This window comes from Drosophila innubila, assembly GCF_004354385.1.
Source record: "Drosophila innubila isolate TH190305 chromosome 3R unlocalized genomic scaffold, UK_Dinn_1.0 2_E_3R, whole genome shotgun sequence".
In the NCBI taxonomy this organism is placed as follows: Eukaryota; Metazoa; Arthropoda; class Insecta; order Diptera; family Drosophilidae; genus Drosophila; species Drosophila innubila.
Window position 1 is genome coordinate 30,082,699 of NW_022995380.1, and position 26,318 is coordinate 30,109,016.

Genomic DNA, 26,318 nt, shown 5'->3' on the forward strand with positions numbered 1-26,318 from the left:
GCAAGTAGTGCTGCCAGAAATTTAAGAACAAAAATAATTAAATTGTTTTTTAAAAAAATGATCTAGGAAAGTCTAATTTAATCAAATACAAAAATTTTTTAAAATTCTAATAAAAAATTTTTAAAATTTTAAAAAATTCCAGCTACAAAATTAAGAAAATTCGAAACAAATTTGTTTTTAGAAATTCTACTATTCTTGGAAATTCAACCAAAATGGTACAAGCTGCCAGATCGTACTGGAACCAACCTTTTGTGCCGGGTGGCAGCCCTGAGCTATATTGAGTGCTTAAACTGAAACAACAACAACTACAAGCAGAGCACGAATGGATTAAATTAAAATCTGCAAAACTAATGTAGAAAAAAACGCGAAATAACCTTTTAAGAAAACATGTGAAAAAGATGAAACTAGCAGAGGTAAGTACAACAGAAGCATTGCACAACAATTTGCCGCAAGACAAAAACAGAAAATGTGATGCAAATTTTGTTGCTACAAAAATCAGTTGACAACAGCGACAGCGAGAACGACGAAGCAGAGAGCAAAAAGAAGCACAGCAAACACAAGAAAAAAAAGCACAAGAGGAGACCACGACAACTTTGGACGACAAAACTACTTGGAGTGGCGGCGGCAGGAGAGTGTGAAAAGGAGTGGAGAGGAGTGGAGTCAGCAAGGAGGAGCGTAAAAGTCCAGGGCTGCAAAAATCAAACGAAACAAAAACAACAACAAAACACAAACCACATGCTGTCCTCCAATTAAATTAAAAAATAACAAAATATGGACATTGATAAGATCTTTAATGATTTGGAATCAAATCAGACGCAGGAGAACGAGGAGGCAAAAAAGAAACTTGTTGAGCTTTTTACACAGAGTAAGTGGGAGGAGATGGAGTTTAAATATATATCCAGTAATTGTTTGTTATGGGTTGTTTTTAGCTAAGGAACAATGGCCGGTGCGCTATATGCTGGATTATTATCTAAAAACCGGCTCGTTGAGGATTATGGAGGTGCTGGTCAAGGCGCAATCTCCGCACGATGGTTACATCTTTGATCGCCTGGACGATTGGCTGAAACAGCAACAATATCGTGTCCAGGCATTGAATGTCTTTTGTTTCATAGTGCGACGTCATCCCACCTGGTTGCACAAAATCGAGAAACATCGGCTGATTAAGAACGTCTTTAAGCTGCTAACGGTGACTTGATCCTCGCCAGAAATTCGCTATAAACTGTCACTTATATATTCTCTTTAATCCTTTGCAGCATGAAAAGGACATTGTGCCGTTGATGTGTGCGCTGTTGTGCATCATTACCTTGCTGCCGATCATACCCAACTCGGTGCCGAACTTTTTGCATGATCTCTTCGAGGTCTTTGGACATTTGGCCTCCTGGAAGCTGCAGAATCCACGACTGCCCGATGAGAAGCTGGTACACCTGCAGTTGGGCTTGCAAATGCTCTTTCATCGCCTGTATGGCATGTATCCATGTAATTTCCTAGGATATCTCTCGGATTTCATCAAGAAGGACAAAGGAGGGGGCGGCATCTTTCAGCATACGATAAAACCCTTGTTGGACACGGTGCGTGTGCATCCCATGCTCTTGACTGCCACCATGGAAACGGAGGTGAGCAATGCACGCTGGAAGGAAATGGAACCACATGATGTGGTCATGGAGTGTGCACATCTCTCACTGCCCGTGCTGCATCCGGATGCGAGCAATGAGGACATTAGCTCGACATATCCTGGAGGAACTCCTAGTTACAGTCGCATGACATCGACAACATCCGATTATAATAATGGTAGCTCCATGGTGGCATTGTCGAGCCAACGACAAACGCGACACTTTGAGTCGAGCAGCAATACGCCCATCTGGAGTCCACACAATGAGATCACCACGACGAGCAGCAGTTCGGCTATTCCCTTAACTCCCACTGCTCCATTTATATTGCCATCGTCGAGCAATTCCCAGCTGTTGGGTGTTACAGGCTCATCACCGCCAGAGGCTGCCGTGGAGGCCACACCCGAGACAACGCCGCTCAAGGATCTGCGTGACTTTAAGCAGCAACAGCAGCAACAACAACAACAGCCCAATTCACATGCAGTGCGCGCAATCTTTGCCAGCAGTCAACCATCGTCACCCATGCGCAAGGAACAGCAGAGTCAATTCCATTTCCCCGACATGGAGGAGCAACAACGTTTGCCACAACAGCTAAGCAACTACGAGCGGCGTGTGCAGCAAATGTTGCAGGAACGCAAGCAGGCAGAGGAACTGCCGGAACTGCAGCCGGAGGCGTTGCTCACGGCAACGCTCAGCACGACGGGCACAACGCTGCTGACGCTGGCAGAGACGCCCAAGGAGCCGCAGAGGAATGCGGCGGTGTGCGGCGAATGCAATGAAACGGAGCGTAGCTTGTGCAGCGTGGGTGGCTTGCATATGCCCACCAGTCGATCCATGCAACAGCTGGCCAAGGGACTCAAGCGACGCAACCGCATGGCCAGCTATTGTTGCAACGAGACGGGCAGTGGCAACGGGAATGGCTCCGGTGGCTCTGGCAGTGGCAGCTCCTCCAGCTCGGCAGCCAAGAAACTGACACTGCAAAGGCATAATCAAATGCGACGCAGCAAATCCTGTTCAGCTTTAACAGCAGTGGGTGTGGAAACTGAAGAGGATGATGAAACCGATTGTCCCAGTCTATCACAGGAGAATGGCAATGGTAATGGCATCGGCATTGGCATCGGATTCACTCAACCAAACCAAAAGACTGTGCTGGCTGGACGAGGATTGCAGCGTAGTGGACGCGTACTGACCATGGTGGCACCCAAAGCCAACGAATCCTCCTCTTCAACCTCATCCTCGAGCGCCAATGCGGGCACACAGACGCTGCAGGTGCTGCCACCGCACTATGAGGATTCGCTGTTTGAGCTGCTGTTTGAGTGCAAGGAGCAACGAAATAAATATGAACGTAGTCAATTGTATCCGCAGGATATACTCGATCAATACATAATGCGTTCCATACACGCCAAGGATTCGATTGATCTCCCTGCCACAGCATCTGTATCCGCATCCGCAACCGCATCTTCGCTGCAGGAGCAGTGTCAACTCATGTGCCTGCAGCTGCAATATGAAAGCTATCGTCGTGGCATCCACGCCGAACGCAATCGTCGCCTGATGGGACGCAGTCGGGATAAGCGGAGTCTGGAAATGGAACGCGATCGTTTGCGGGAGCAACTGAAGAACTTCGATGCCAAGAATCGGGATCTCGCACAGCGCATGGACACCGCCATTCGGCTGTCCAATGAGCGTCAGCATGGCTACAACGAGGAGCTGTCCGATCTGAGATCCAAATATCAACACGAACAGGAGCAGAACAAGTGTCTGCGGCAGGCAAACGATGATCTCCAGACGCGTCTCAATGCGGAACTCCTGCAACGCAAGGAGTCCCACTATGAGCGTGAATCCCTGCGGGGTCAACTCTTTTCCATGTCCACCGAACTGATGCGTTGCCAACAGGAGGCGGAAATGGGACTGCAATGCAAACAGGAGTTGGCACGCCTCGAAGCTGACTTCATCATCATGGGCGAGGTGCAGGTGCGTTGTCGGGATCGTCTCGCCGAGATTGACAATTATCGGGCACGCGACGAGGAGCTGCAAATGCTCCAAGACAGCTACAATGTCGAGCTTAAAGGTGAGCTACCTTAATTACTATTAAACCCACTATTTTCTTGAAAAAAAAAAAAATATTTGAAAACAAAATTTTTTATGATAGAACTTTTTCTATTTTCTAAAATACTTTGTTGTTTCTTCACAAATTTCAACCAATCTTACAAGTTGTTTTGCTAGTATTATTTTATATGTTCTTGCTAAATTTTTCTGAAATCGAACGAAATCGTAAAGCTGTCAAAGGAGCGATCGATTGAAATCCGGACTTTAGTATGAAAAATTTGATTGTTTCTAGACAAATCTCAACCAATCTTACAAGTTGTGTAGCTGGTACTATTTTCTATGTACTTGCTAAACTTTTCTCAAATCTAACAATATTTTATAGCTATCATAGAAGCGATCGGTTAAAAATCAGATTTAGTATACAACAATTTTATTGTTTCCTGAGATATCTGAACCAAGCTGAACCCAAAAAAATTATATATAATATATATATTAATCATTTCATTGTCATCTTCATTGATTTACAGAGCTAAAGCACAGTCTGGATGAGAAGACTTCGCTGCTGGAGAGCACCAGGCATAAGATAAGTGAGCAGCAGGCTCAATTGGTCAACAGCGAGAAGGTCATCGCAGAACAGAAGCGTATCCTGCGCACGGTCAAAGATGAATATGATGAAAGGTTCAAGGTGAGCTAAACACATCTGTCGTATAATTTGCTCTATAAGATATTTAAAAATTCAAAATGTGAAATTCGAAAATCAATAATTCGGAAAATCTGAAAATCAAAAGCCCTACAATTTGAGCGTATAATTTCTGATAAGAAATTTTTCAAATAATAAACCACAAATTTAACTAACTAAATTTATCAACATTTTATACAGTTTAATATAGTTGAAGTTTTAATGATTATATAATGATTTTTACGATTTTCTTCACCGATAATCATTACTTTTGATCAAAAAAATAAAACTCAAAAATAATGATTATAAATGATTTTTATTTTTTTCGCTCAAAATAAAACTCAACATTAGAAATAAAAATCATTTATAATCATTATCCCTTGGTCTTAAGATCTCCGTTATTTTTATTTTTTTTTTTAGGGATTGCTTAATTTAATTGATAGATTTTTCCTAATATTTTGTGCTCTGATTGTTTTTTCTTATACGAGTTTTTTAGTTTTTGTTTAGATTGTTAAAGGTTTATTTAGCATTTTAAACTTTGTTTTTGTACCCTGTTTTATATCGCAAAATATATTTGATCATATTACAGTCTACAGACCTTTAAGTTTGGATTAGTGTTTAAGCTACTATTATATAAATAATTAAATGATTAAATGTCAATTGTTATGTTCTTGTAGTCGGTTAACAAGAAGTACGACACTCAGAAGAAGATCTTTCTGCAAATGGAGGAGAAGCTGATGATGTCGTTGCAACAGCCACAGAGCGCCATGGGGCATACCACCTGTTCGCCGGACACGGATCGTACAGGTGAGTGGGAGGATTACCCGATTTAATAAAGATGCCAATAATGAATAATGTTTCCACTTTCACAGACATTGCCTCATCGATGGAACGCAACTCGCCGCTCTCCACATCGCTGGCATCAAGTGAAAGTTTGTCGGCCAGTCTGCGATCCACGGAGTTGAAGAATCTACAGCAGCTGCTGGAGACGCCGCCAGTGCCGGAGGTGATGAGCAGAGATGCTGGAGCTGGCAATTTGCCGGCCATTGATTTGGCCACATCGGCTGGAGGCACTGCAAGCGCCATAAATATAATGCAGACAGATGAATTGGATATGCCTACAACATCCAATCATACACACTCACACACACATACACACACCCACACCCACCCACATTTACATTTACAACAACAACAGCAGGAGCAGCAACAACAACAACAACCAGAACAGCCGCAAAATATGCGTTTGTAATTGATAAATGAGAAGAAAACTACAAAAGAGGGCTGTCAATTATAGAATGAAGGGCAGATAATAATTATCGACAGAAACCAACTGATTAAAAATTGCATCATAAATTAGCTGCAAATATTTCTCTTCTTTAATTTTCAATTTTTATTATTTTTTTTTTTTTTTTCGTTTTTGTCTCCACAACCAAATAAAATAATTAATGTCGATTTTTGAAACAAATTGTTCAGGGTTTACGCATTCAGTTGAAAACTGTAACTAAAGTAAAATTAAATAATTATAATAAAAATAACAACAACAAAAAACGCAGACTCCACGCAATAATTATACATAATAATGATTATAAACGTTTGAAATTTTAACTTGTTGGCACATTGCAATGTGTTTTTGTCGTATAAAAATGTACAAAAAAAAATATAAAAGAAAAAGAAAAGAATAAAGCGAACATAGGTTTTGATATGATAAAACATGTTAATGATTTTATATTAAACAATTGAACATGCAAGTTAGTTGCGCAACAGCCGCATATTTAAATGGCGCGCCAATTTAAAAATCAGCGCAACAGCTGCGCAGAACAGCCAAAGAAAAAAAGTAGTTTGATATATTAGCTGACTTTCAACTTATAAAACACAAAGAGAAACGAATAAATTGAACAAAGCTTTTAAGAGTTGATTTGATTTTGCAATGAGCAAATGCATTTGCAATTTTAATTTGCAAATCTCAGTTTAAATAAAGCGCGCAACAGTTGCGCAGCATTGCCAACATAAGCAAACACTTGCTTTCTACAGCGAACCACTGTTTGCAGAGATGGCGCCACTTTGCAGCTATGAATCGAGTTGGCAGCCCTGTCAAACAGCTGAGCCAGCACTGAGTAAGAAGCAGAAGATAAAGCAGCAGAAAACGCCTATAAAACAAAAAATAAATAAATAAAGATGATGTCCCAATACATGGAGGAGTTTGAACAGGTAAAAATATGAATTTAATTGGACTACTTGCAACTGTTAATATATGTCAACATTTAGGAGCCCTTTGAAGTGGGTGAATTCATAGAACGACTCACCTGGCGCACAAATAATGAGCTGCAGAATAGCGAAGATTTCAATCCTGTCGCATTGCACGACACCTTCATCCAGACGATCAAGGATCTCAAGATATTGCAGGAGAAGCAGCAAAGCAAGTGCGAGCGCCTGGAGGAATCGCTACGTCAAGAGCAGGACTCGCATGCCAAGAAAATCACCAAATTGCAGGAACGTCATCAAACTGCCATCGATTGGTTTGGCCAGCTGGACGAGAAGATCAATTCGGTGGCGGGAAAAATTATGCATCTGGGCGAGCAGCTGGAGAATGTGAATACGCCACGTAGTCGCTCCGTGGAGGCACAAAAACTACTCAGCTATATGGCGGAATTTTTAATGGCCGGTCCGGTTATAGTCAATGATATATTCAGTGATCCAGATAGACTAAATGAAGCGGCCGATGTTATACAGAAATTGTATGCCATTTCACAGGATCTACCGCCGGGTAAATTTGCCGAGTCCAAGCGCAAGATCGAAAAGAAATATGATGAAGTGGAGCGTCGTCTCATTGAGGAATTTGCCACCGCCCAGAAGAGCGAGGATATTGAGCGGATGAAGGCTTTGGCACAGATTCTGTCCCAGTTCAAGGGCTATACACAGTGCGTGGATGCGTACATCGAGCAGAGCCAAATGCAGCCGTACAGCGGCAAGGACATCTTCATAGGAATTGTGCCCATGTGCAAGCATCACTACGAGATCATCAAGAAGGTGTTCGCCAATCCCCAACAGGTCATGTCCAAGTTCATACTGAACATCTATCAGCTGAAGCTGCATCAATATGCCATGACCAAGCTGGACGACAAGAAGGATGAGGAGAAGTATCTGCGCACCCTGTATGAGCTGTATTCACGGTGAGTAACAAATCATCATTTAAATCAGGAAATCAAACCGTTAACGAAACCGTTAACTTTAACCGGTAATAACCGATTGAATTTGGTAACCCTAACTGGAATACAATTTTTTCTTATATAACAAAGAAGAAATACCTTAAATATTTTATCCGTTTTAATGTTTAAAATTAAATCCTTTTAATTGTTGTAACAACTTTGATCTTTTATCATAGAAATGTTTAAAATTATACTCTAAATTATAAGTATACTGTTAATGTAAATCTGTTTGCAGCACCTTGAAGTTGTCCAGCGATCTGCAGGTCTATATGTCCACCATCGATGATGATTTGCTGCAGAAGCTAACGCAGCAGATTTTCATGAAGAACCTGGCCGGCTATGCTGAGATTGAGATGAGATGCCTCACAGCCAAGTGCTCCTCGGAGCTGGAGAAGTTTTATGCCAGCAAGAAGCATCAGAAGACGCAAACTACTAAAGGATTTCGACGCAACATGGAGGTGTTGATTGCCACCAGGGCGAACATCAATATAGCTGCCATAGAGGATTATGGCGGGGAGACGTTTCTCTCCGAGGAACTCGCCATCAATATGTTGCAGGAGGCAAAGGCGTGTCTCAAGCGTTGCAGACTCCTCTCCAGTGAGACGGAACTACCCGGCAATGCCATCAAGTTGAATGATATCTTGTTACGCTTCCTAATGCATGAGCATGTGGATTATGCCTTGGAGCTGGGACTGCAGGCAGTGCCATTGGCAGAGGGCAAAGTATTTCCACAATTGTATTTCTTTGATGTGGTGCAAAAGACAAATATCATTGTGCATCTGCTGGACAAGTTGTGCAACACGTCGGTCATACCCTGTGTGAGCAACACTGCCAAATACTCGGACTATGTGTTCAAGAAGCGCATATTGATGGAACAAATCGAAACGAAGCTGGATCAGGGTCTAGATCGTTCAATTGGCGCTGTCATTAGCTGGGTTAAGGTCTATCTGCAGTACGAGCAGAAAAAGACCGACTACAAACCCGAAACTGATGTGGATACCATTTCCTCAGCTGTAAGTTCTTCAATATCTATATAAAAATTATAAAAAAGCCTTGAAAACAAGCCTAAATTGGAAAATACATTTACCAGCACAGTATAAAAAATCTAGTAATATTAGGAAATAAACATTCACATAAGGAAAAATATTTGAAATCTAAGATTAAAAAAGGGGAATCAAAAATATTCAATTACAAATTAGGCGATTTATATGAAGCAAAAATCGAGAAACCAAAATTTGGCATAATTCGATTAGAACATTAAAATTAAAAAAAGTAAAATATTAGGATAACCCGAATTCACAACATATTTTATAAAAAATCTATAATACTAAAACTATAAAAATTGAGAACATATATATAGGCATACATTTAATAAACTTATTCGTAGAAAACGAAATTTAGTAAAATAGAATTAGAATTGTTTTAAAAGGATTTGAATATTTTTTACTATTAATTTGTTTATTTTCCAGTGCTACATGTATTACTTATAAAATATCGCACTAGTCACTACGTTGAATTAGAGTCTATTTTCTATATCTATTTATATATAATTCCTTGAAAATGTAGTATATTATATAAATTTTATTCTTAGCTTTTACTTTATTTTTTGTAATTTTGCAAGAATATTTGGAACTTTTTTTTTGCCATTTACTTTTTGTTTTTCTTTATATTATTATTATTTGACATGCTGATTTTATTTTTGCAGGCCTGTCTTCAAGTGGTGCAGAATCTACAGCCGGTTATTGTGCAGATAAAGAAATGCGTCGATGGCGAAAATCTGCAAAATGTATTGACTGAATTTGGAACACGACTCCATCGCATTATCTACGATCATTTGCAGACGATGCAATTTAATACAGCCGGCGCCATGTGTGCGATTTGTGATGTGAACGAGTATCGCAAGTGTATCAGGGAATTGGAGAGTCCATTGGTGACTCAGCTCTTTGATATACTCCATGCTCTGTGCAATTTATTGCTGGTGAAGCCACAAAACCTTCAAGAGGTCTGCACGGGAGATACTCTGGTAAGTTGCATCTAACATTTTATTATGTATATATTTTGATTTGTCTTACATTTTACATTTTTTATTTAGAATTATCTGGATAAGTCGGTTGTGCGTCAATTTATACAACTACGCACCGATTTTCGCATCATCAAGAACACCAACTATTTGAAGGGGATCATCGAATAGAAGTACAGAACTATTGCCAGAATTCTGAGTCACATTCCCATTCAAACCAATTTACTGTACGGTGTACTAATTTATACTATAACATATATTGATAATTATTATTTCGTGTTTGAACTTTCAATTAAACTCAAGTGCTTGAGGGTTTCTTTTTTTTATCTACACTCAAGACATCAGTCTAATTATTTATAGCTATCTTCTATTGGTATTATCAGTTGACTTCGCATTGGTCGATTTGTTTGTACTCCAATCAGTTTCGGCTCCTGGCAATAAATCAAAGTTTATTGCTTAAGTGTACACAAATTATTTGGTATTTTTATACATTGTCGTTTGGCAATTGGTTTTGTGTTAGCCGCAATATCAGTCAATTGGCAGCCGTGGAACCAAACGTAACACTCACAATTCGCATTATCGTTGTTTTGGCTTTTGTTATTGTTTTTTAATACCCCCGTCCCGAAAATTGTGTATTCGATATTCTAATCGTTTAATCAAATATTGATTGAGCCATGCGCGGCTATTTTGTTTACTACCTGAAAATACTTTGGGCCAGTTCTTTAATTGCTCTATTGGCCGCAAGCGCCATCAAATTCAGTCGGGAGGATGCATACAAGAAGCTGTTATCGTTGCGTTCTCTTCCCTTCGAGGATTGCGGTGAGTACGTAGTTTCATCTTATCAATTCAAGTATTTCGGAGTTTCCAAAAATCAGCAAATAAATTTTATTAGCATTTCAAGTAATATAAATAATATTGTTAAGTGTAGATGTTAGTTCAAATTATTAAAATATATTTAATTAAGTACTTAAAGTTACTTTAATCAATAAGTTAATTCATCCTAGTTCATTTAAAGCATTAATTTCAATTATTTTAAGCGTTCATAACTTTATGAAAACTTAACCGATTTCCTTGAGGAATGTAATTTTTACCCTTACTTGGCCTCTATACTGTATCAAAATTAGAAAATTAAATTTTTGTCTATCATAGTCAAAATTTTCATTACTTTTCACTTGACTCTTTTTTAAAATCTTCAAACTGTCATAACTTTGTCGAAACTTAACCAATTTCCTGTCGGAATGGCAGTTTGATCATTATTTTACCTTTTATTTGATTCTGCATTAACATTAGAAAGTTCAAATTTTTCCCATTACTGTCAATTTTTTCATACTTACTAATCTATTTAATTAATCTATTAATTGTAAAGCTCCTAATACGAATAAAATACACCTAAATTTTTAAGTCCCTCAACTATGAAGAGTTTAACTTAAATCTTATTGATTATTAGCTACTTGTGGATTACTAAAAGTCAATATCATGAATCTCTAATACTGTAAAAAACGATGACATTAATCAGTGTCAAAAAATGTATTGAGAAAGTCAACGGATTCATAGCTCAAATACCAAAATAAAACGGGTTTTTCTTGGTTGATAATAATTAAATGCATACTAAATCAATCAATTTGGCATGCTTGAACTAACTTTAATACTTATAGCCATATCAGTTGCACTAAATGACGGTATCATTATTATTTTCAACTTTTTGTTATATTGTTAATGATGATGACATTTATGATATATGTGTAGAAATTAAATATATATATTTGTACATATATATATTTGTATATTTATAATTTAGATTTATTATTGAAAAGTCACCTGGTTGATTTTTATTTTACGTCTTACTTGGTATCGAAATAATATAAGCTCTAATACGGGGAATTAATATATATTATTAAGGGAAATTATGTGATTTTGAGGGTATTTTAAAGGTGACACATGATCAGAGGCACGAGTTGAGTTCATGTAGGCTAGACATAAATGGGTGCTAATTAAAAGTATATAGAAGTATTAAGACACATTTTCGCAAAGGTAATACCTTAAATAAGGTACTTTTATATGGTACTTTAAAATTAAATATCAAATTTAAAAAAAAAATTAGATCATTATTGACTTAAAACTATTAAAAAAGAAAAACACCTAAGAAATGATTCTGTACAATTTTGTTTTGAAATATTGTGTTAATATCAGGAAATAACACCGGAACCGTTAACCGAAACTAACCGTTTCATGAATTAAAATTCTCTGTCAAGAACCGAATACCGAAACGTTTGTACCGGTACGGATGTGCCAAAGTTGCTAGATCAAAGAGTGGTCCAACTTCCAACTGTCATAACTTGATCAAAACTGACCCGATTTTCAAGCGGAACGTCATTTTGATCATGATTTGGCCTCTAAATTCATTCTGTATTCAATTTTTGTTCATTAAGAAAATTTAATTATTTTCGACAAAGACTCGATTTCGATGCTAAGGGTCCCCCCTTTGAAATTTTGAAAATTCTAAATTTTAAATCTCAAGTTTTCATTTTTAATCAACTCCTTATATCGTAATTAGTATAAAACAACACTTTAAACTTGATTCTGAGACCTTTCAAATTTTTGTAAAAAATCATGTTTAATTGAACAAAAATTTGGACTTGTAAAGTGGCTTAATCCGCAGTGTAACCAATTTCAAACTGTCATAACTTGATCAAAACTGAACCGATTTTCAAGCGGAATGTCATTTTGATCATGATTTGGACTCTAAATTAATTCTGTATTAAATTTTTGTTCATTTAGAAAATTTCATATTTTTTCGATTCTAAGCCCTCTATCATCTAATTTTCCATACCTACCCCTTGACATTTTTTTTAAAACTTTGATCTCTCATAACTTAATCAAAAATTAACCGATTTTCAAGCGGAATGTCATTTTGATCATGATTTGGACTCTAAATTCATTCTGCATTCAAATTTTGGACTTGTAAAGTAGCTTAATCCGCAGTCTAGCCAATTTCAAACTGTCATAACTTGATTAAAATTGAACCGATTTTCAAGCGGAAAATCATTTTGATCATGTTTTGGCCTCTAAATACATTCTGCATTCAAATATTTTTAAATTCGTTCAAAAATTTTTTTTTCGCCCGAGGTCTGTCCATTTCGATGTCATTTTTACTATAAAAGGACATCTTAAAATTTTGAAACTTTTTTAAAATTGATTGTTTGTACCGTTACGTACCGGTACTGATACCGGAACGAAAGTAAAAAGCTGAAACAGAACCTTTAACCGAAAAAGTTATTTCGGGACGTACCAGAATCGAAACCGTTTCCTATATTTGTTTCGGTTTGATTCCCTGGTTAATATAATGTTGAACAAATCCCTAAAATTTTTTTTAACAATTTGGTAGTAAGGGCTTAATGTCATCAAGTGTTTTAAAGATTTTTCCGGTTTTTCCTTCCATATAATATATAAAAATGGCGCCTTTTAGAGTGGATCCCTATTTATTTTCCCTTAGATTTCGTGTGTGGCCAATGAAGCGTTTAATATGCACAAAATGCACGTACGAAATTTGTAAACAACTTGAAATAATTGCCAAAATCGCAATTAATACAATTATACCTATATTATATATAGATATGGACATACATTAATTATTAAGAATGCATTTGTTTATAAGTATGTTTAATCTAAAGTGATTTAGTTAATTTTTTGTGTCTTATGTTTTTTTTTTTTTGGTTTCTTTGCAGGTTCCGAGTATAGAGTGAATTACCTGAACATCGACAGCTGTTCGAAGGTTCCCTGTCCCATGGCCCGCGATTCGATTGTTAAGGTTACGGTGCTCTTCGATGATAACGGTAAATATATATTTATATAAATATATATATATATATTTGGAAAACTGATAACAAAGCGTTCCGTTCCATGCATTTAAATTCTTTTGCTAAAGTCTCAGATTCAGAGACATATATATATTTTGTAGTACTCGGAAACAGAAATATCATGACGATAGGGCGAAAAATTCGTGTGTTTCGAGAAGGGGGAAGTAGCACTTAAAAGCGGATAGGGAAGCTATGAGGGGCGGGGGAAGGGGGGGAAACCCCTGCGATAATTTCTTGTTGTTGTACAATGTCATAAATATAAATTAATTGATGAAAGAGGCGTGTAAATCAAATTAATACCAGCATTATCAAATTATACGTCTTCATTTATGACACATCTACTATATAGGACTGGGAAAATATACGTATTTAGTTATCTCTATATGTATTCAAATGTTGACTACTAACTGCAATTATCTGGATTATAGGGTAGTTAGGGCTATCGTTGATAATGTGGATTTGTAGCCTATAATTAGACCAATTTACGCTTAACTCTGTTTTGATTATGCAGCAAATTATTTTAGTGCCAATACTGCACTCTTCGGACCCCAGGGAAATCGGGGACTAGAACTGAAGTTCAAACTGATAAACACGGTGGAAATTATTGAATACTCTGTATTGTATTGCGATCAATGATTTCAAATCTTAAGCACCAATTAATCAAATTTCACTTGTACTTGGAATACGTAACTAGGAGTACAGTGGACACTGTTTATATTGAATGATGGTATAGTGTCTAATATAATAAAAGCTAATACTATAAACAAAACTAAAAAGTGCTTGAATATCGTTTCAAGATCCACGTTTTGTTGGAAAAACTATGTATTTCCCTTAGATATTACAACCGAAGCAAAATTTCCAAATTGACATGATTTTTTACAAAAACTTCATATTTAAAATTTTTTTTAATTTCCAAGTAAATTAAGATCGAAACCTAAATACAAAGTGAAAAAATTTCTTAACGAAATTAATTTGAATGCAGAATGATGTTTGAGGCTAAACTATGATCAAAATGACATTCAGTTTGAATATCAGTCTATTTTTAACCAAGTTATAGTAGTTTGAAGTCTTAGAATCAAGTTTAAAGTGTTTATTATACTTATTATGATATAGGGAGTTGATTAATGTAAAAATTTGAGATTTAAAATTTTCTAATTCCAAAGGGAGAGAGAGTCTTAACATTAATATCGCAGTCTAGATCTAAAGGGGAAATATATTTTTTTTAAATATTACTTAAATTCGAATGCAGAATGAATTAAGAAACCAAATCCCTCTTTTTCTTTTTTTAAATTTCTTATACTCAGGCAGTGGAGTTTCGTTTCTGAAACATAATGTTCGTTGGCTCTTGGCCTTCACGAAAAAAGATGCGGCTATAACTCCCGATCCCTGTGATGGCGATCATCACTGCATAATGAATGTGAACGATGGCAAAAGCTACTTTGCCTATATCTATGTGAATGATACATTGCCTGTGGTAAGTACAATTGATCCATAATTAATCAGGAGTCAAAGACTTACTAATTATGAGATTTTTCTTAATCGTAGATGAGTGGAAAAATGCACTGGGAGGCATGGGATGAGCAAGAACAGAAGATACTCATTTGCTTTGATGTGCCCATAAAAATCACAACTTAAATACACACATACACAAATAAACATATATTTATATATATGGGTATATGTAAATGTACATTGGGGTGCAATGATTTTTTCACACAAAATATGGTAACCCAAATTCGATAACACCAATACGATCAATTCTAAAATGATTTCACAAAGAATACATAGTTCTAAGGACAATTAGTTTATTTGATTCTAAGCAATTTTGAAAGTCCTGGTTCTAACAAGAGTTTTGATACCAATCTTGTTAGGATCGAACTAAAAAAACTAAAGATATGCTAAAAATTTCAAAAATTAAACCATTTTTCAACTCAAAAGCGGGGACCAGGAATTGGTCTTGGAATTGGCCGTAGATTTTTAAATTCGGCTTACTTTTTTAAAATTTTTTGGGTACATACAAATCGTTGCACCCTAATGTACACACATATACACTCATAAACACACATATGCATATTTATGTTACTTTTGTAAAAATAAATTAATTGGTGCATGCAAAAACAATAACAAGTGTTCTCACTACACAAACACACTTATATTTCTATATCTATGTGTGTGTGCGTGTGTGTGTGCGTCCTTAAATGAAACACTGAATGAATGGCAAGACAGAGACGGCACGACAAAGCAGTGCAGCATTACATACACACTAAATGCATGCATAAATAATGTGATCTTTTGTTTTTGGTGCCACATGCGACACAATTGGAGCACAAGCTTTTGTGAGCGCCAAGAGAGAGCCACAAAACCGAACCGAACCGAACACGAACACGAAGCCGAAGCGAAACTGTTCGGCTGTGCGTGAGCGAACGTTTGTTCGGCTCTTCAGCATCCCAGATGCAATGCAATTGGCTGCCCGGTTCAGTTCAGTGTGTCAGTCAGTCTTTGTGGGTGCAACGGGACGGTCGTACGGTCTGTCGGTCGGTCAGTCGGTCTGTCGTTTTGGTCACGCGAGTCTCCAACAGATTTTGTACGCGCAGTTCACACGCAAATCTTTAATCAAATTCAATAATAAATCACGATCAACGATCGATTTCAGAGTCAAGGGCCACTCTCCGTGTAGACAACGTTTTTTTCGGGTGGTACCTCTAGGGTGGTACCTCTGGTGTTGGTGGCATTCCCGCTCTTTGTGCAGCAAGTGTAAGTAAAAAATAAGAAAACAAAAAAAAAATAAAAATAAGTCTTGCTCGGTTCGTTTGCTTGCCATTTGCGCAATTTGGTCGGCGTAAAATGAGATTGCCTTCGTGCTAATTGCGATCATTGGTGGGGGTAAGTATGCTGGGGGGTGGGGTGCAGGGTCTGAGGATGGGGATGCGAATGGTGACATGCAACGCCGCATTGCCCATACCACATGCATACACTCAGAGAAAAAAAAAGATTTTGGTACTTAAGCAGGAGATACTCGTATTCAATTACAAGCGTTCTCAAAAGCTGACTGAATGCAGAACCTTCAAAACCCAGTACAAAAAACTCATTTTAAATTCACTTTTCGCAATCTTAGAAATCTTATCATAAGAATTTGGAAGTACACAAAACTCTTGAACTAATCCTAAAATGTAGTTTTCTAGTACAAAGCATTCGCCATTTCCATCTTAAAACAAACTAATAGTTTGAAACTATTTTCAGTACATCAAAATCTTATTAATTTAGTATAAAAAACTCTGTTGTTTTTGGAGGTAACAAAACCAAACCAACAGAACTTATATTTGTCAAAGTCTTGTATACTCCGACTAAGTTTGGTTAAAATCGGGCTATTATATTATATAGCTGTTATAGGAATGGAATATTAAATTAAATACTTGATAAAATTTTAAAACACAGCAATCTTAAAATTGTAAGAACTAAATGGAATAAATTCAAGTACAGACGTAGCTAATTTTAGATTGAAATATTTTTCAGAGTGTACACTTATTTGCCCTGGCAAAGCAGTCATTGTCATACTCTTTTCACTGCATCGGAAGTAATGTGGCACCCAATATTCATGCCCTGAACCTGAACCTTGAGAGACTCTTCAAATTTAAGACTAGAATTTGAAACCATTTCGAGTCATTTCCTTGTTCAGTTGAGCTTTTGTATTCCATAAATGGGCTAATGTATTAACTTTCAGTACGTTTCCAATAGCACAATGTGAAGCATTCATTTTCATTATTATGAGGTAAAAAATAGAGTTCCCAATATGGTAATTAAATTACAACATTATTAATAATTTATAATAAGTGAAAAAAAGATTTATTATACTCAAATTAAAGAAAAAAATTAAATTAAAAATGTTGTTTCAGTTAACACAAGTTAATCCTTACAAAGCTTAGGAAAATTTGTAGAATTGTACAGTTAATTTGAAAAGAATTTTAATGCTTTTATTGACACAAGTTTATTCTTCAATAAGTGAAGGGACTTTAAACTAATTATGTTTTTACAGGTTATCTTTTTAGTGGAAACTTTTTGTTCAAATTTGAATTATTTTTTCAAATTGTTTTGCAAAGAATTTAAATGACTTATGATGTGTATTTCATTTATACAAGTTTTATAATTTAAGGGAACAATTAGTGGAAACATTTTTATAATTTTTGCATTATTTTTATAAAGAAATTAAATTAAATATGTATTAAATTAATTTCCTGCAACAAAAAAATTAAAATATGCAAATTTGCAGAGTATTTGCTATTCGTATAAGCTGAAATGTTGAGTGCCCCCACCTCCCCCTTTTGGTAGTTTACTTTGCTCTTCTTTGGGGTTTACTTAAACGTAAACACTTTTTTATGTGCGACTCTGCCACTGCACTTGAGGAGCAGCAGCAGCAGCAACAATGCGACGAGGATGACGCTGACTCTGACGTTGCTGTTGTTGTTGTTGTAGTAGCTACTCTGCATCGTTGTTGTTGTTGGTCAAAGTGTTAAACGATTTGCATCATATTACACACTGTTGTTGATGCTTCGCTGCTTTGGCCATTGTCGCCCAGTGCCAGTGTCGCAGTCGCAGTCGCTGTCGCAGTCTAAGTCGACGTCGCAGTTGCTAACTGAACCTGCGGCTATTGTGCTAAGTTGAAGAAACAGAGCGAGAGAGAGAGAGAGAGACAAAAGCTACCACCAACGATTTATCATAGCAGCAGCGACGAAATCGATCCGGATCTGTTAGTAACAGATTGTTACTTCCCTCCACTCTCCCCAACCCCAACGCTGCTGCTCTCTTGCGAGAGCGCGCGCTTTTGCACTCTCTTCGTCACACGTGTGCATGTGTGTGTGAGTGTGTGTGTGCAGCATAAAAAGTAATTTTGAATTTTTGAATCGTTAAAAGCAATTAATTGCTACTACGCAGCGACTGCGGCAGCGGCAGCGAAGCAGTCAGACAGCGAGACGACAAGCAAAGCAGACAGCAAGAGAGACGGCAAAAGAGAGGCAGTCCTGGCTGCTGCGCTGCTGACTGCGCTGCCTCTGCCACTGCCTCGCCTCATTCCATTTGATTGCATCGCTGTGACAGCGCTGCTTTTGACAGGCTTTACTGCCCAATTTTGTTGCAAATTTTTGCTTTTCGCGGAACTTGCTGCATTTCATCTTGTTGTCATCGGCAGCAGCAGTCGGGTTCTTTTTCTTGTTGTTGTTGTTGTTGTCGCACATTCATTTGTCGCTTAATGTCCCTCAGTTGGAACTCAGCCTCCCCTCCTCCTGCTGCATCTCTCTGTCTCTGCTGCAGCAAAGAGATCGCACTATGGAACATTTTGCAAAAGTACTTGGCAAAAATCCGTTTGACAAGTATATTGATGTGATTAGATCAAGAATTGGTTTTAGTAATTTATGGAGATGATTTTATATTTTTAGTATCATCTCTTCTAAGTTAAGATATTTAAAGAAAAATTCTAAACGAGAAAAAATCGCCTTACAAGGCTAAATTTGAATCAGTAAATCTTTAAATCGATCTAAGATCTAGTATTAAATCTACTTATTTATGTTAATTGATTTATATTTCAAGTTTGCTCGATAAAAATAATTTAAAATTTTGAAAAAAAAAACAAACATTTTTTTATCATATGAGCCTGTCTTTTTGGGTACTTTTCCAGCTCAAGGCAGATTTGATTTTTATATACAATTCAAATATTCAATAAGCTATGTACAAAAAAATATGGTTACCATTTTGTCCGATTAGAGATTTTTAGTCCGCTAATATTTGTATCCAATTATTCAATATTAAATAATTTTTGAAAATTTTAAAGTGTGTCAAATATATTTTCTAAACTTCAGACTGATTTCTTAACAGTTGTAGATTTTTGCCACTTACTGTTCTTAAATGTGCCATTGTGGATCGTTCAGTCGTCTGAACGTCTGTCCGTCCGTCTGTCTGTTTGTCGGTCTGTCAGTCTGTCTCTTCTCACAGAGTGTCTGTATCTGTATCTGTATCGTCTTGTGGCATGTGCGGCATCTGCTGCCTGGGCTTCTGTGATGAGATCGCTGCCTGTGAATCTGAATCTGGTGACATCCACTTGCATGCGCACATTCATCCTCATCATCGTCATTCTCATCCTCATCATCCTCATCGTCATCGTTGTTGCAGTTTTCTTTTTGCTGCGCATTCACACGCAACAACAACAACAAACACACACACACACACTTGCTCACGCATCGAGCTAACCATAAAACATTAGTTTCCCATTTGCGTGCTAAATACCCTATAAATGGTTCGCATAAGCTGCATGCCAATTTCAATAAAAGGTTTGTCTCTGGAATGCGGTTAAGGCCACTGTCAAGTGCAGATCTTCTACATCAGGAATTCAACTGCATTCCCAGCTTATAGCTATCAGTAAATTTTATTGATTTATTTAGTGATAAATTTAACTTAAGGAGAGATTTAATGGGAACTTAATGGGAGATATTTAGAGCCTTAGCTTAGCTAATTAAAAATGCTTAAAAAGACAACTTAGAATTTGATGTAAGCATGAATAACATAAGTTGTATAGGGGTTAATATCAAAGGAACACGAAGGACATACATTTAATCGGAAATTTACTCGTCTTAAAATCTCCAAAATTCCTAAGGAGGTCTTTGCATTAAAATCGACTCCTAAATCTAGGGGTGAAATATTTTTTTAAATAAATTAATTCAATTTAAATGCAGTAAGCAATAGGAGGTCACACATTGATTAAAATGACATTCCGCATAAAGATCGGTCTTGTTTTGAGAAAGTTATGATAATTTGAAGCAGGTCCAACTGTTGATCTAGCAACTTTACAAGTCCAAATTTTTGTCCAATTTTACTTGATTTTTTTACAGAAAAATGAAAGGTTTCAGAATCAAGTTTAAAGTGTTGTTTTTTACTAATTACGCTATAATGAGTTGATTAAAAGTGAAAACTGGAGATTTAAAATATTCAAATTTCAAAATTCCAAAGGGGGGACCCTTAGCAACAAATCCAAGATTTAGAGAAAAATAATTTTTTTTACAAAATTAATTAAATTTGAATGCAGAATGAATTAAGATTCCAAATCATGATCAAAATGACATTCCGTATAAAAATCGGTTAAGTTTTGTCAAAGTTATGTCAATATGAAGTTGGTCAGACTGTGGACTTAGCAAGTTTACAAGTCAAAATTTTTGTTCGATTTAACACGAACTTTTACAAGAAAATGAAAGGTCTCAAAATTAAATTTAAAGTGTTGTTTTGTACTAATAACTATATCAGGTAAAATCAATTCAGATGTCAAATGTACGTCCAGTTTGGCATGAGTCCAATTTGTAGGGTATCATTGAGATTATCATTTCGAGGGTAGTGTGAATGGTTTCGCAGTTGGTCTATGTGTCCATTGGTTCGTCTGTCCATCTGTCCGTCTGGCGGTTGCGTTCATGGCACGCACCGTGATGCGCGCTTTGAAGTCCTGTCAAGCACTTGAGATACATTTATGTATTTTTGCATTTTCATTGCTTGCACTAGAGAAGGAGAAGCAGTAGAAGAGGAAAGAGGAGAAGGAGGAGGAGGGGCTCAAAATGCAAAGAATGATTAGTTAGTTGGTCAGTCAGAGAGGCAGGAAGACAGGCAGAAATGGAATGGAATAAACCGGTTAGAGCGATCGGTCGATCCTTCAGCATAATCAACATACATGCTGTTAATTATGAATGCACGGGGAATGTGATGAGTAAAAGAGACAGAGGGAGTGGCAGTGAGAAAGAGAGGGAGAAAAAAAGAGATGATCATCAAACATTATTGCAGATTGCAGATCAAGAGATCGACCCACCTGAAAGATCGAGAGGTACAAACTAGGGACTCAAAATAACAATTATTAAAACTTATTATTGAATAAATACATGAATTTTGAAGCAAAAAGGTAAAACAAATAGTTCCAAAGTTCCTAACAACTTACTTATTATAAGTCGCTCTATGGAGATGATTCAATAAATAAATGCAACGTATACACAGACAGTTTCAAAAAAAAATTCAAAATTAGTGTAATTTTTGTTTTTTTTTTTTTGTAAAAGACATAAAAGTCAAGCTCGAATACACGTACATTTTAAACCAAGTCGTATATAAGCTTAGTTTATAAAAAATACTCATAATCTATGGTTTAAATTTTTTAAATTTGTATTTAAACATTTTCAATTCAATTTGTACTTAAAGGTTCATACAAAGTCTATTGAAAAATACTTAAAATAAAACCAAGCAGTATGTTAACTAAATTTATAAAAAAATACTCATGATCTATGGTTCACATTTTTTAATTTCTGTTTAAACATTTTCAATTCAATTTGTACTTAAAGGATCATACAATTTCTATTGAATAAAACTCAAAATATAACCAAGCAGTATATTAACTAAATTTATAAAAAAATACTCATGATCAATTAAATTTTTACTTAAAGGATCATACAAATTTTATTAAAAAATACTCAAAATATCTGATATTTGTTTTAAATCTTTCAACAGATAGGAACCCCGGTAACAAGATGCTGATCATGCTGGCGCTGGCCCTGCTCTCCACTCATGTCTCCATGATGGAGACTCTCTCGATGCACCGCGACAGCACGGACATCAAGGACAAGATCATTGAGTTGCAGTGCCTGGCACGCTGTGAGAATAGCACTCAATCCCAGCGTTGTCTCGATCACTGCAAATTGGAATTGTTGCGTGCTCCAAGAGCTGGGAGTTGTCCCAGCAGCATGCTCCTCTCGAGACAGGCCCGTCTGTCGTGTCTAGATAATTGTGGCCATGATCATGACTGCATTGAGGTGCACAAATGTTGTGCCTCCACTTGTGGTCCCATTTGTGTGGAGGCTCTGGGTCTCCGCAATGCCACACAGTTGCCGCCTATACCGCAGATCTTGCGTTATAAACTGCCACGCAGTCACAAAGTGGAGCTGACCATCAAGTCATCCTTGTTGCCATACTATTTCCATGTGGAGGTGCGTTCCCATATCGGACGTCTCTTTGCGACACGCAAACTGGGCGCCTGGCAGTCGCAGCAGGTGGAGAAGATACTGGAAACCACAGACGGACACAGCAAATTGTAGGTACTCAAATCCCGGCACAGGTCGCAAATATTGATCCTCACTTTGAGGTGGTTTCAAAAAAGTAACTGCTATTTTCTAACACATCAAGTAAACTGAAAGAAATTTTGTGCTATGTTTTCTTGTTATTGCTCAAACACTTTCAAATTCGTATCCTCACTTTTCTGGTTTTTTCAGTCACCTCAACTGAGTCAAACATCAAGATCCATTCATACACTTCTTAGACTCTAATCCTTATTTTATATGGGTCTCAAAAATGGCTGTACTTTTAGATATATCATATATATATAAACTGAACTATATATGAGCTTTGGATTCTGTGTTCTATTGTCATTGTAAAAACACTTTTTCAAATTTTGAAACTTACTTTAAGGCTATCTCAAAAAAAGAAACTATTATTTTCGGACAAATCAAAAATAATAAAATTGCGTATTAAATCCTGTGTTCAGTTTACTTCTGCCCAAGCAAAAACCTTTTTTTTAATATTTTTCACTACATTATTTTTCCAAAAAAAGAAAACAATTCTAAAGTGTTTTGTTGCGTTTTTGTCAGGGACCGTAACTACTATTATAAATTTTCAAATAAAAAATTGTTGAGTCAATTATTTTGTTGCTAGTAAAATAATAAAAAAATTTTTTTTATAAAATTAAGGACAACCTTAACACTTTCATATTCCACTTATTTCATTTTGCTCTTAAAAGAAACATATATTTTGGGAGCTTGTACAAAGTGTCTTTCTGTGTTGTTACTGCTCAGACACTTTTATTTTATTGCTTAACACAGAATAAAATAATATAAAAATATAAAAACCACTGATGTTCGGTCTAGTGACAGAATTTATGTGTACTGTTATTTGCGATCGCTGATTCCTGAGACTTAATCAAGCCATGTCTGGCAATCCCTGTTCTCTATTTACAGCATGGATATCTTCTTTAATATACGTCCAGGTCGTTGGTACCAGGTGAGAGTGGCAGCTGTCAATGCCTATGGATTCCGTGGTTACTCGCAACCGTCGCATGCCTTCACCTTGGCCAGCAGTAAGTACACCTCAAGATTCACTTAACCCCTTTCAAATTCTACAACTTTACAGATCCGAAGCCACCCAAGGCTCCCAATGATTTGAAGATCATTTCCAAGCAATATGATGGAAGACATTATATGAGTGTCAAGCTCGTTTGGTGTCCATCCAAGTCAAATCTTCCAGTGGAAAAATATAAAATTATCTGGTCGCTCTACGTGAGCAGCGATGGGGGATCTCTCATAAAACACGAGGCCCACGTCAAGGATGTAAGTCTTGATGATCTTTAACTGACATATTATAATGTAAATACACTTGGTCAAGTAAATATGACAAAAAAAAGAAAAAAATGCATATATGGTTTAAAACCTATTGACCATTTAAATTGTCCGTCTGTCTGTCCGTCTGTCTGTCCGTCTGATTGAACGCGTCGATCTCAGAGACCATAAGAGCTAGAGACTTAAAATTTGGTATGTGGGTTCGTGTATGCCGAACGCAGATGAATTTTGTTTTTATTTTTGGTTCGGACCTCTATATCATATGGCTGCCATAGGAAAGATTGGTCGAAAATCAAGTTTTAGTATGAAACATTTTTTTGATTTATGAGATAACGTAACCCAACTAATAGCATTTGCATTTAGATTGGTCTTATACATCCTGACTGAAGTTGGTGCAAATCGGTCTACTATAGCAAATAGCTGATATAGGAAACATCGGTCGAAAAAGTTTTTTTTTGCCAAATAACATAAGGAAAGTGTGGTTTTTGTCAAGACACTTTCTTGACTAACAGTGTATGCAAAGATCTATGACATTTAATTAATTTAACTTGGTTTTTTCGAATTTTTCCTTATAGACGCATCAATTTGAGATCGAGAGACTGAAACCCAACTCCTCGTACTACATCCAAGTGCAGGCCATGTCCATCAGCGGCTCGAGACGTTTAAAGTCGGACAAGAAGTCGTTGCTGTATAATACAACACTTCAGGCACCCGTGGATCCATTCGGAGCTTTGGATTGCAGCACACACAACGGCATCCGACATAGAAATCATCATGGTCTCTCGGAGATTAGTTCCACGCCAACGATACACAGCACAACGTCCGCTGCGGAGTTGAATAGTGCGTCCTATGAAGTACGTTTCCGGTTGAACCGGAAATTTGGCATGATTGTGCAGATTTTGGGATTTCAGCCACACAAGGAGAAGTGAGTAAATGTTTCCCTTTGGCTTTTACACATGTTATTCATGTCATTGCGATTGTTGTTTACAAACAATATTTGTTGCCTTTTCCATTTGCCAGAGTCTACGAATTGTGCCCCCAAGAAACGAACTGCGAACAACGCGAGTTCAGCGCAATTCGCGTCAAAGTAAGTACAATAATAAATCTCAAGTTCATGCCACGAGTTTGTTTCATGCCACCCGTGAATTCATTAGGCAAATCATCGGTGTCCATTTCCATTTCCATTTCAATTTCAATTTGTAGTTTATTAATTAACACGTGAAACACGTTTTAAGGCAGGCGCCAAGAACAATTGACCAATTGTCATGTGCCAATGACGTGTGAGATATTTAATTTCATAAAAGGAATACATCATGTAAGAGTGTAGGTTTATTTTCAATATTTCGTAAAGGGAGTAATAAACTTGAGTAAGAAAAAAAGATCATGAAAATAGATAGAATGGTTAAAAAAAAAAATTAATATTGAATTTATAACTTGAAGAAGTGAAGAAAGGATGTGGGCAAATTTATAAATAGTCCCAATATAAAAACCAGTGGGCGGTTGCAGTCGAGCACCCTCGACAGTGGGATACCCTGTGCCCAGTTTCTCTGTACTGAGGTTGATTTTCGACCAATTCTTCCTATGACGGCTATGTAATATATGGATCCGAATTTAACCAAATTTGGTTACAATATACAAAACCAACTCAAAGACATATTCTAACAGTTTGGTTAGTATATCTCAAAAAACAAAAAACTTTTTCATACTAAAAGTTGATTTTTGACCGATCGGTCGTATGACAGCTATATGATATATTTGACAGATTTAAACGAACTTCAGCCAGGATGGACAAAACCAAGTTAAATGCATATTCTATCAGTTTGGTTAAGATATCTCAAAAAACAAAAAACTTTTTTATACTAAGCCTTGATTTTTGAATGAGCGTCTCCATTGCAGCTATATGATACAGTGGACCGATTTGAACCAAATTTGGTCAGGATGTATAATATCAGCCCAATTGCATATTCTATCAGTTTAGTTAAGATATTTTAACAAATAAAAAATTTTTCCATACTAAAACTTAATTTTCGATGTATCGTTTCTAAAAACAAAATTTGATCTGTTTGAATAATTTAACTTAAGATTGGTAGGAAGAAAGAATGGAAAAGAGTTTTAAAATAGAGCAATCAGAAGAAAGAATCGATGAAAGTAAGATGAACTAACTCCATTTCACTTATTCTACATTACAGAAAGATTCGCTGGAGTTTAGCAAATTGAAGTATAATACAACTTACGTGCTGAAAGCATTACGTCCAAATCCCAATCCCAATTCCGTATTGGATGACAACCGGAACGCGTTCACATTCACAACGCCCAAGTGCGACAATTTTCGAAAGCGTTTTCCCAAAATGCAAATCAGATGCAGCGATTAATTCTAGTCGATGATCATGATAATGAAGATGATAATAATAATAATGATGATGGTGGTATTTGTATGCCTTATAGACCATGAGATTACACTAGCTTGTAAATAATTGTATCTATTGACTTAACTTTTTTTACT

General features: G+C 36.6%; 4 protein-coding genes across 6 annotated transcripts; all 4 read left to right on the forward strand.

Moving 5' to 3' along the window:
- The first annotated feature begins 253 nt into the window (after positions 1-253).
- LOC117792347 (hamartin) lies at positions 254-6,045 on the forward strand. The gene is made up of 7 exons (XM_034632431.1): positions 254-413; positions 500-865; positions 930-1,186; positions 1,254-3,675; positions 4,181-4,338; positions 5,010-5,139; positions 5,205-6,045. The coding sequence occupies exons 2-7, from the start codon at positions 772-774 to the stop codon at positions 5,582-5,584; spliced, it is 3,441 nt and encodes a 1,146-aa protein (XP_034488322.1). The 5' UTR covers positions 254-413; positions 500-771; the 3' UTR covers positions 5,585-6,045.
- A 392-nt stretch (positions 6,046-6,437) lies between these two features.
- On the forward strand, positions 6,438-9,898 carry LOC117792348 (exocyst complex component 5). The gene is made up of 5 exons (XM_034632432.1): positions 6,438-6,543; positions 6,601-7,505; positions 7,777-8,554; positions 9,247-9,564; positions 9,634-9,898. Exons 1-5 carry the CDS (start codon positions 6,511-6,513, stop codon positions 9,730-9,732), a joined length of 2,133 nt encoding a protein of 710 aa, XP_034488323.1. The 5' UTR covers positions 6,438-6,510; the 3' UTR covers positions 9,733-9,898.
- Positions 9,899-10,068: 170 nt separating this feature from the next.
- Positions 10,069-15,104, forward strand: LOC117792352. 2 transcript variants are annotated; one of them, XM_034632437.1, is made up of 4 exons: positions 10,069-10,380; positions 13,287-13,394; positions 14,723-14,892; positions 14,964-15,104. In XM_034632437.1, the coding sequence occupies exons 1-4, from the start codon at positions 10,236-10,238 to the stop codon at positions 15,051-15,053; spliced, it is 513 nt and encodes a 170-aa protein (XP_034488328.1). In that variant the 5' UTR covers positions 10,069-10,235; the 3' UTR covers positions 15,054-15,104. The 2 variants fall into 2 exon arrangements, with proteins under 2 accessions (XP_034488328.1, XP_034488329.1); XM_034632438.1 differs by having other exon boundaries at positions 10,071-10,384.
- A 92-nt stretch (positions 15,105-15,196) lies between these two features.
- LOC117792349 (anosmin-1) lies at positions 15,197-26,292 on the forward strand. Of its 2 annotated transcripts, XM_034632433.1 has the most exons (7): positions 15,197-16,172; positions 21,939-22,518; positions 23,438-23,556; positions 23,610-23,806; positions 24,391-24,740; positions 24,836-24,902; positions 26,005-26,292. In XM_034632433.1, exons 1-7 carry the CDS (start codon positions 15,875-15,877, stop codon positions 26,185-26,187), a joined length of 1,794 nt encoding a protein of 597 aa, XP_034488324.1. In that variant the 5' UTR covers positions 15,197-15,874; the 3' UTR covers positions 26,188-26,292. The 2 variants fall into 2 exon arrangements, with proteins under 2 accessions (XP_034488324.1, XP_034488325.1); XM_034632434.1 differs by lacking the exons at positions 24,391-24,740; positions 24,836-24,902; positions 26,005-26,292 and having other exon boundaries at positions 23,618-23,776.
- Positions 26,293-26,318: the final 26 nt, after the last annotated feature.